At 42.0% G+C, this 10,569-nt stretch overlaps 1 protein-coding gene across 2 annotated transcripts; it reads right to left on the bottom strand.

Moving 5' to 3' along the window:
- Positions 1-243: 243 nt before the first annotated feature.
- Positions 244-8,580, bottom strand: creb3l4 (cAMP responsive element binding protein 3-like 4). 2 transcript variants are annotated; one of them, XM_084706127.1, is made up of 10 exons: positions 8,204-8,580; positions 7,461-7,619; positions 3,340-3,607; positions 3,035-3,183; positions 2,687-2,776; positions 2,353-2,459; positions 2,111-2,179; positions 1,828-1,912; positions 1,616-1,709; positions 244-1,364 (listed from the first exon to the last, which is right to left on the bottom strand). In XM_084706127.1, exons 2-10 carry the CDS (start codon positions 7,614-7,616, stop codon positions 1,033-1,035), a joined length of 1,350 nt encoding a protein of 449 aa, XP_084562253.1. In that variant the 5' UTR covers positions 7,617-7,619; positions 8,204-8,580; the 3' UTR covers positions 244-1,032. The 2 variants fall into 2 exon arrangements, with proteins under 2 accessions (XP_084562253.1, XP_084562259.1); XM_084706133.1 differs by lacking the exons at positions 7,461-7,619; positions 8,204-8,580 and adding an exon at positions 3,694-4,146.
- Between the last annotated feature and the right edge of the window lie 1,989 nt (positions 8,581-10,569).

Genomic DNA, 10,569 nt, shown 5'->3' with positions numbered 1-10,569 from the left:
GTTCTAATCACTCGCAACATTGTGATACTTGGTCAGTCTTACTATTGTGGTACAGTAACCTCAAGTAAATTGGCGTAAGAAGGTCAAGAAAAAAATAATCGGTTAGTCGGTTGTTTGGCGTACACAGAAATGTCCCTGTGGTAGAAACAATCGAGGTGATCACAGCTGCTGCAAATTTACACTTATTAATAAAAACAATAAAATAAAATGCTTTTAGTTCACAGTTAATAAAACAGAACCGGCTTTTCAGAATTGTTCCCCTTTAATAAATATACAAAGTGAAGAAATATGAAACAGGACACAAAGGTCATCACCACAAACAGGAAGATAACATGTTCTGTGTTGTGTACTAGACTGTTGTGTTATGCTTCAGATAAGGATATGTTTGGATTGCTGACTCTATTTATCTAATAGGCTTGCGGGCCAAAGACCGTTTATAAACACATGCATAAGATATGAGCTTACTTCCACTGCAAAACATGTCTCAAGTGATTGGGGTCCAGAAAGCCACATTGGTCATTGTTTTTCCCTTCATATAGAGTTATGTCCATGTTTTTCATCACCATGTAAAATAGACTACTAAATTGGTCGTTTTAATAAACACAATTTACCTTATCCTACAATAAGACGATTTATTCCCACAACTATGATAAGATAATCAAAATGTTTTTAAAACTATATCTCTTGCATTTCTAAAGGAAGACATGCTTGTGGTAGGTTTGCATATAGAACTGAATTTACACTTACAAGGTCAAAAATGCTATCATTATCCAAAATGTTTTAAACAAAAAATACAATAACATTTTTTGTGTGAATTTCACACACAATTTAGAAAATACCCTGTCAAACCATGACGACAAACGGTTAAAACCCTGCTCACACAAACATAGACCGCATTAAGGCAATGGTTATAGCAGTTAAATAGACTGCATGGGGTAAAGATCCTTACAACACAGCAAAATGCTGGACATAAATATGAACGCTCGAAAATGTCCATCATCCTGCACAATTTAGCTGCACCATGCAAACGGTTTACATTTCGTCAGCGTGAGCTGGTTTGGTGGGGTCAAGGTTTGTGCCTCCTTTGCCAGAGGTTGACATCAGACCCAAAGGCAAGGTTTCAGTCCGTCTGTCAACTAAAACAGAGCTGTTCCCTGGTTGGCTCTCCTCAAGGGCCATTCCCTCAGAGTCAGTGATTTCTGGACTTTCTATTGGCGGTTTGAGAATGCTGGCGATATCCTGTGAGTTTGATTTTCCAATGTCAGAGGGGCCTGGTAAAGAATTTGCTTGGATGCTGGGGTTGTCCACATCATCTGCTATTTGCAGGGATGAATCCAGATCGGTGAGAATGTTCCTAGAGATGACTGAAGTTTTGAAAATTGAAATCAAAATCACATTCAATTACCATTTTACTAGGTTATATTTGTATTGATAACTTGTCAACTATTAATGTGTTAAGCAAATTCAAGCTGAACTTGAGTATGGACCTATGTACAGTAAACAGAGATACTTGTTTTGTTTATGAAGCATATCTTCACATAGTCTAATAGTATAGAAATAATGATTGAACATAGGAGCTGCACTTGGAGACATGGAGATATAAACAAAATATGACCTCCTGTTGGGGCATAATCATCCTCTAAGACTGAGTTCCATCTGAAGGGGCTGTAGCTGGGGAAGAGGATGAGACCCAGCGAGAAAAGGATGATCTGGGGGACCACAAACAGACACGTGTAGACTACCAGTAGGTCGAGATCTTCAAGTGATGAAGATCAGACATTTAACACATAGGATCTTTATAATAATATGGTGTTTCATAAAGCCTACCATGATGCAGGTGCTGGTCTGTGCTGCTTTGGTGGCTGTCTGTTTGATCAGAGACTGCAGTCTACGCAACTGTGCCAAAAGAGACCTGCGTGTGCACACACACAGTTTTTATTTTTTGTACATATAATACTAAACGAAAAACTTAATATAATACTAGGCTGAAGGCGTACAAAGTTTAATTGCTCTCAAACTACACACTAACTGGCTGGAGGATTCCAGTAACACACATTCCACATTCCATGTAAAACTGGTTTGAGGTCAAAATATCCCTGTATATTCTTACATGTTGTGTTTCTCCAGCTGTTCCACTGTTCTTTGCAGCTCCTTGTTCTGAGATGAGCACGCTGCCGCCCTGAGAGAAACACACAGTATTGCTGACTGGACGAGTGCCAACAACGGGCCTGTCACAGTGACTGATCCCACTTCAGAGACACACTGTATCATAACTTGTACAGTTCAACTCTTACAGTGCAACAGAAAACGCAAGGAAGTGAAGCGTAGTGAAGTGCTTCATAGGTACAGTACCTGCCCTCCAGGCCGTCTACATATTCCTTCTTCCTGCGCCTGCTGTCCTGCGCTGATTGCTTGTTACGGATTTTGCGTCTGACTTTTTTCAGGACCCTCTCCTCTGCCTTTAAATTAAAATCAAGTTCAATGTTTCACTTAGTAAGGCGAGAATGTCCGTTTTGGAGAAGTATCTCATAAAGCGGCATTGTTAAATCGCTGACATTTAAAAAAATGTATATATGATTTTGTTATATCAGATATTAAGTGTATAAAGCATGCATGACATTGTAATTTATTGGGGCGTTGGTATCCGTGTTTCTTTCCAATCTCCTTCAGAGGGTCAACGTCTCACCTTGGTGAGGGGTAAGTTGTTGGGAAGAGAGATCCCTTCCTGATTCAGCAGCTTCTGTTCTTCCTCTGTCAGCTGCAGGTCTGGGTAAAGCTGATCAGGGGAGAAGAGAAAATTGGCTTCAGAAGGATCCACCCCACCCCCACTCCCCTATAATCCCATATACATAGACTAGATCACTCAAGCTTCCAGACCCTTCCAGACCCTTAGTTTATCTCAATACGATAACTTGTGTCTATCTTTCCTAATCATTTTGAATATGCCTCAGTCAGTAAAGAGTGGCGGACATCATTTTGGTGGAGAATCATCCTGTTTAGCATACAGTTACTGTCCCTTAACAGGGAGACTCACCAGTGGGCTGTCTGGACTGGAGGGGGCTGTGTTACAAGCTGAAGATGTCAGAGAGCTAACATGGTCATGGTTCAGCCGGATGGCAGATGCTGAAGGCAACTCGTTGACGATACATGAGTCTGACATAAGAATCTGTGAACTCCACTCATCTATGGATGGAATGAGATGAGAGACGAGATATGAGAGGAGAAATGGAGGAGAGCGGAGACAGGGTTGAGAGTTAAATTCCAGACTTAAATAAATTGTGCTGAAAATGTGTCAAACTTCAAGTGGCATTTAGTCAAACGCACACAAAAATGTTTCACCTAGTTCTATGGATATGACATCAACACTGTGTTGCTGTGGCTCCTCCTTTATGTTGCCCAAGGTGCTGATGTCATAGACAACCTGATAGATAGTTGTCGGGGAGTGAACAGGCTCAGCTTTAGCTACTGACACCGTGGTTTCGGTGCAGGGGTCTTCTGACTGGCTGCTGTCGCTTTCTGAGAGGCTCTCGTCAGGGGACCCAGAGGGAAAAACATCATTTGGGTTGATGGCATGAAGTACATCCTCTGACTCACTGTCTTTCAAACCCTGTTAGAGAGAGATATTTGGTAGTAAAATCAGTCTGAATAAAGTGACATCACTTATTGGAAAATGTGATTGATTGGTTCTTTGACCTTATTAAATCTTTTAAATGGGATGTTTAATTGTTCAAATTGTTCAAAGATCATCGCAAAAAGGTTGGATTATTCTTGAAGTATCTTTACAATGATGTCCTACAATAGCGCCCAGCTAACACATGACGTTGTGGCAACGTTGCCAGTAAGTGCTCAGTTAGTAACCCGCGACGTTACCTTCTGGCAACGTCGTGGCAACGTCGTAGCAACGTTATGAAGGGAATGTTGCCAGTTGGTTCCATGGACAACGTTGCCACGACGTCGTACCTTGGTCGGCTGGTTACGTTATTTTTAGATGCCGTGAACTATGGCTTACACGCAGCGTTCAACGTTCAAATTGGTGCTAACAATAAGTTCATGACTTCTAATTGCAGATGCTGTGATGAAGTGGAAGACGGGGCTGGGAGAGAAGTACGGTGGCCCACGGGTGCACACCACAGCAACATTAGCGAAGCAAACGAAAGTTGAAAACACAACAACATTAACACACAACACAACGACATTAACAAAAACGAAACATTTATAAAAACGCTACATTTTAAAAACTACTACTACTAATCTACTAATCTACTACTTACAACACAACAGCATTGGTTCACACCACCAACATCAGCCGAGAACACCGCAGCATTAGCCGAGAACACAACAGCATTAGCCGAGAACACCCAGCATTATCCGAGAACACCGCAGCATTAGCACAAAACACAACGACATATGCAGAAACGCTGCATTTCAAGTTCACATCAAATCGTTCTCCAGACCACTAGGGCAGTGCATGCAAAGTGGGGTGTTTTACCTGTTGTTGTAAAATCTAGTGAAGTAGCCTAAATTAACTCTATGGGACCACGCTTACGTAGCCTACCTCTTGGAGGTTTGCTGTACGTAGCCTACCTCTTGGAGGTTTGCTATCGAACACAACAGTAAAAAATCTTTGAAACTAAGAGAGGGCGTGCATTTTGTAAAACATTAGATTATAATTAAAATATAATAAAACCAACTTTCATTGGTGAATTTAAGTTGTGTTCTTGTTTGATGTTCTTGATTTGAATGACTTCAAATTGACCGGCTATCAAAAAGTTAGTTTTTATTTTGGTGAGAACCCAACTAATTCCACTTTGCACTGCCCCTAGTGGTCTAGAACGATTTGGTGTGAACTTCAAATGCAGCGTTTCTGCAAATGTCGTTGTGTTTTGTGCTAATACTGCGGTGTTCTCGTAGCCTGACGTTGTCATAATCATAATTCTAGTCAGAATATGAGTCTGAAAACTCCGTTGGGCTGTGACTACGGGGGTGTTTCAACCGAACTCGTAAAACAAATGCCTCTTCGCTCAATTGGATAGACCTACAACCAATCAGAGCAACGTAGTATGTTGTTTGTTGAAAACGAATTCAACCCAAGGGCTCTTTCGTGACGTTGTTGATTACGTTACTGTTGATCATCTGTCCATCAAGTATAAAGCCCGCCCTGGCAATTTAATTGGTACGCCTAGATTCTGGTTTTCTGTAGTTATTCCCCAATACGAGTAGCCTGACGTTGTCATACTCATAATTCTAGTCAGAATATGAGTCTGAAAACTCTCCGTTGGGCTTTGAGTAGCCTACGAAGCGTGTTTCAACCGAACTCATAAAACAAATGCCTATACGCTCAATTGGATAGACCTACAACCAATCAGAGCAACGTATTATGTTGTTCGTTGAAAACGAATTAAACCCAAGGGCTCTTTCGTGACGTTGTTGATTACGTTACTGTTGATCATCTGTCCATCATCGTATAAAGCCCGCCCTGGCAATTTCATTGGTCCGTCCCAATTCTGGGTTTTCTGTAGGCTAGTTGTCCCCAATACAAGACCCTCCAGACCCAACTTCCCGAACAATTTTTTTTGTGGGCGGGAGAAGTTGGGCTGGCAGCCAGGCTACAATACGAGACCCTCCAGACCCAACTTCCCGACCAATTGTTTTTGTGGGCGGGGAGAAGTTGGTCTGGCAGCCAGGCTAGTGTTCTCGGCTAATGTTGCGGTGTTCTCGGCTAATGCTGCAGTCAGAGCCTGTTTAAGGAGAGCCTTGCCACTCCCTATTAAACCCCATTGTACCGAATTTGGCTGCAGTTCCACCAGAGTTCCACTTGGGATGATCGCGAGCGAGTGCATGTTGAATGGGAGTCTATGGAGCTAAATGGCTAAATTTGTCTCTTTCGCCTGATTGTCGTTGAAAAATCTCCGATTTGATTGTAGTTTGTGCATGTTCAATATGGATTATAGGTCGAAAATTGAATGAACGAGTACTTATGTCCTTTTGATTTCTTACATGGTGAGTCGTTGTTGCCCATAACAAGCTAGCATTCTGCTACTGAATGCTGATTGGTTAGTAAAGGACTGATACGACCAGAGCTCCCGCTTGATGGCATCCGAAGCGGAATCAGAAAGTCGGAGCATTAGCAACATTAGCAACAACATTAGCAAGCCAAAACTCTTTCAAGCATGTGTATTGACAGGGAGAGCCTAACCTGTCAGCTGTGTTGTCGATGCCCTGAGAGAAAAAAGTAAGTGACCAGAGCTTGCTGTCAAGCAGTAGCTCTGGTCGTACGATGTGTATGACGTCAATGACATTTTCAAAAGCTTTTTAGAACAGAAAGGCGACTTTCAAAAAATCGAAAACCCGGCAGTGTGTATTTTTTTGGCCTCCCCTTTCGAATTCAGAATTCAAATTACTGGACAAAAAATTACATCCTGAGAAAAGTGGATTTTGAGGGGTACCGCTCCATAGACCTCCATTCATTCTGCACTCGCTCGTTAGCGCCCTCACATGGAATTTCAACCAGTTCAGAACCCGGAAGTTTCCCGAGAGTGGCAGTTCTCTCTATATTAGACATTCTCTGCTGCAGTGTTAATTTACTTCACTAGATTTGACAACAACAGGTAAAACACCCCACTTTGCATGCACTGCCCCTAGTGGTCTGGAGAACGATTTGGTGTGAACTTGAAATGCAGCGTTTCTGCATATGTCAGTGTTTTGTGCTAATGCTGGGTGTTCTCGGCTAATGCTGGGTGTTCTCGGCTAATGCTGTTGTGTTCTCGGCTAATGCTGTTGTGATCTCGGCTAATGCTGCGGTGTTCTCGGCTGATGTTGGTGGTGAGCCAATGCTGGTGTGTTGTAAGTAGTAGATTGTTTTTAAATGTAGCGTTTTATAAATGTTTCGTTTTTGTTAATGTCGTTGTGTTGTGTGTTAATGTTGTTGTGTTTTCAACTTTTGTTTGCTTCCCTAATGTTGCTGTGGTGTGCACCCGTGGGCCACCGTACAATATGGATCCGTATTGACCGGCGAGGAGGGCAATACGCGGCTGGCATGACTACCCATTAGCCAATCAGAAAGCTTGTACCGTCGTTGCCATATAGCCTAATAAAGGTTAGTAATTAACGTCGCAGTTAGGCTACTGACTGGCAACGTCGGAAAATTACGTTGCAAGGAGGTTGCGGTTACGGACTGCCAACGTTGGTAAATAACGTTGCCACGACGTTGTGGTTACGGACTGGCAACGCCACAAGATTACGTTGCGGCAACCTTCTGGCATCCCACATATGCACGGTAGGCCTACCGCAACGTCGCAAAAGACGTTGCTGCAACGTATGTTGGTCATCACGTGACGTTGCGACAACGTAAGGGCAACGTAAATGTGTTAGCTGGGATGCTCCAGCATTAGACTGGTTGGATTATGTTTGCTCATATGGTATGCATTTCACAAAGGTCATGATGCAATAACATAGCCTACACATTGTGGATCGATTTTCCATTCTTCCAAGATTTTCTCTGACGCAGTGTAGATTACATCGGAGCAAGAAAATGGGGCATCAAGACTCCAGGTGTCCCCTGCGATGATCTCTTCCTCTCTGTTCTGGAAAAACATCTCTCCGTTCTCTGCATCCATGTCCTTAAAAAGAAAATAGTCTTAGCCTCTGAATGCAGTCCAAGTAATACCAAAATTAGTCTAGTCTGTCAACTTTATGCATTATTTTAATATTTTAGCTAAAAGCTAATAATGTAGTGGTGGTGGTGATTATGGTAGAGCACTAGATAGCGTGTCAAAATGTCAACAAAGTTGACAGCCCTTTCTGGGACCACTTTTACATATTATTTCGCAAGAGGATATCAGCATCCTGGTATGACACACGTACGCAAACACGCCCTCTCTCGCACGCACTAAAACACACATGGTCAAATTTGACAGGTAGGCCTATGTGTAACTTATCAAGTCCTATATGATCAATATACAAAATAGTCTTAGCAACCCGTGCTGCCGTGAGTAGGATACCTAAGTTACGGTATGACGTTGTCTGACAACAAAATAAATAAATTGCCTTAATTGTACAACATTAGTGCCTAACCCAAAGAGCGTTTAAAGTTATAAACCCCCAAATCACACCACGTCAACATAAGGATCCCTGTCAAGCCGGATAAACAGGAGTTACATTGTATTTAGGCACAGCTTCTCAAGTATCAGCAGGATCAACTTACTTGTAGCAATCACTCTTTTAGAAGCGATTACTCTTCCGAGTGATCGGACCAGACATTCCCAAGTTATTTCCTGTGGAACCAAAATGCGAATTTATTTATATTATGCTCTCATTATTTGGGGGGAAAACACAAGACAAACTCCAGTAGTCCAGCTGGCAATTCTTTCGTAAAACGTCAATCATTCAAGTGAGAACGTCGTGGCGTCATCGGGTCGCAACTATATTCTACCGCTGACACAGCTACCATAGACATAATAAAGATATGCAGGCTACAATCTCGATATCACTTAAGCCTTTAGATTTTTGTTGAAAAAATATTGGCCTATTTTAGAAGAAGTCAAATGGATCTGACGTTGCTCAACAAAATCCTAGTGCTTATCTCCAGGGGCTACGAAAGTCGTAGAACCTCCCACACACTCGCCCTTGATTGGGCATTGTCAACCGAGTAACCAATAGACTTCAGAGTGGGCGTAAAAATAGGAGACGCGTTCAGAACCATTGTAGTTTGACCAAGTTCTTTATATCCTATATCAGTGTAAATATTCATACATTTCATAAATATGCCTTATACCACCTTTAAGATAGGTTAACTGTTAGAAAAAGCAAACACAAACTACATGTCAGATAGCATTAAAACGCATTGCTACACAAATGCCATAATGATTAATTTTTATGACATGATTGCATCCCGTGTTTCACGTTTTTCTGTTGTGAGAAGTTTGACCTACAGACCCAAGTACTTTACAACCAAGAGAACGGAAGTCCACAGTCAAGTCTACATTTTTTTTGACTGAAAGTACTGCCAAACAACACTTTTTCTGCTCCCAAGTTCCATTTTCATATTTCTGTCAGCCTACTGCATTGAACGGTCCACCTACGTAAACACCTTCCTGTAATCAACGGCGGCGTCATTATGTCGATCAACGTAGCTCGCGTAGTGCAAGCGTAGGGTTCGGGTTCGGTGGAAAAAAATTCGAAGGTTCGGCCGAAACCGAACCCCTCCCCCTTTTTTTTACTGTTAACGTTAGAGGGAGAGAGCTTTGCTACTTCACAGGTGCGTTGTTAGACCCTTTTTACTGGGGCACGTGCCCCAGTATAAATCTGCTGTACCCCAGTAAAATCAAAAGTTTGAGTTTAACAATTTACTTTATTAGTCAATGCATTCATTTAGATTGATAATCCCTAAAAAAATAAACGTAGTATCCCAATCAACGCTTTTAAAGCAGTTTAACCTAAAACACAAACCGATGCATTCAGAATTCCATGTCAGCTTGCTCTTCTGAGCTTGCCAAATGCAGCAGGTACACAGAAGTCCAGGGGCCTCATGTATAAAGGATTGCGCAGCTTTCATACCAGAAGATGGCGTACGGCCAAAACTCGAAAAGTACCTATGCACAGAAATATTCACATGTATAAAACCGGTCGTACGCCAGATCCTGCGCACCTTTCCTTTATAAATCACAATCAACGTGAAATTGACCACACGTGAACGAGCCACTGACCCCGCCTTGCCTCCTCCCATAAATTAATATGCAGATGGACTATAAATGCGCTCCTGAGGTCATTTATTTATCTGAATTACCGTATTTCTTCGAATAAACGCCTTCCTCGAAGAAACGCCGGACCAAAAATGAACGTTAAACGCCGCAGCGTTTATTCGAAGAAATTCGGGGACTTTGTGATCTAGGTTCTGACAACAGAGGTGGAGGCGAGAAAATGTGTCCTGTTTGGCGGCCTGTCATCAGGTATTAGTGACAAAAGATAGTCGGCAGAGTGGAAAACTGTCACTATTTGCGCCCTTACTTGTTTTTAACCTGCAGCACTTTGAGATTTAGCTAAATGTAAAGTGCATTACAAATAACATTATTATTATTGTAGGGCCATCAATGCTGTGGGTTCAGAGAACCGGCCCATGACAGAAATTAGGAAGAAATGGTCCGATATAAAACTTTAAATGAAGAAACGAGTGGTGGCGCATGTAACAGCATGGCAGCTATAGGGTTAGCGTGACATGCATTTCCTGAGTGATTTTGTCGTTCCTTTGACATCCTGAAGTTTAACAGAAGTTATTAAGTGGTGGCGGTATAAACAGAAGGCTATATAGCATTTCCCGTTTTGGGTTTGTCATTTTGATGTGATTATCCACATTAATGATCAAACTTTTAGTTTAATGTTTTTGAATAGTCAACGTCATAAACGTAGGCTATAGAGGAAACTTTATTTGTAATGTTTGGTGAGTCTCGCATGTTACAGAGCCAGACAAGACTTTGCGTATGGTCCGCACATTCTCACGTCTGCTCAAAAGTTTCCGTGAAGGCCCGCACATTCTCACGTCAAGTAAATCTTTATACATCATAAAGTGTGCGT

Source organism: Hypomesus nipponensis, chromosome 2, assembly GCF_054491055.1.
Source record: "Hypomesus nipponensis isolate SF chromosome 2, ASM5449105v1, whole genome shotgun sequence".
Lineage (NCBI taxonomy): Eukaryota > Metazoa > Chordata > Actinopteri > Osmeriformes > Osmeridae > Hypomesus > Hypomesus nipponensis.
This window is presented reverse-complemented; position numbering and strand designations above follow the sequence as displayed.

Excerpts from the sequence above, each read along its gene's own strand:
- creb3l4 (XM_084706127.1), bottom strand. The coding sequence starts at position 7,616 with ATGGATGCAGAGAACGGAGAGATGTTTTTCCAGAACAGAGAGGAAGAG. Across the intron at positions 2,460-2,686 it reads ACAACTTACCCCTCACCAAG|GCAGAGGAGAGGGTCCTGAA; the intron begins GTGAGACGTTGA and ends TTTAATTTAAAG. Across the intron at positions 1,913-2,110 it reads CAGCTGGAGAAACACAACAT|GTCTCTTTTGGCACAGTTGC; the intron begins GTAAGAATATAC and ends GTGCACACGCAG.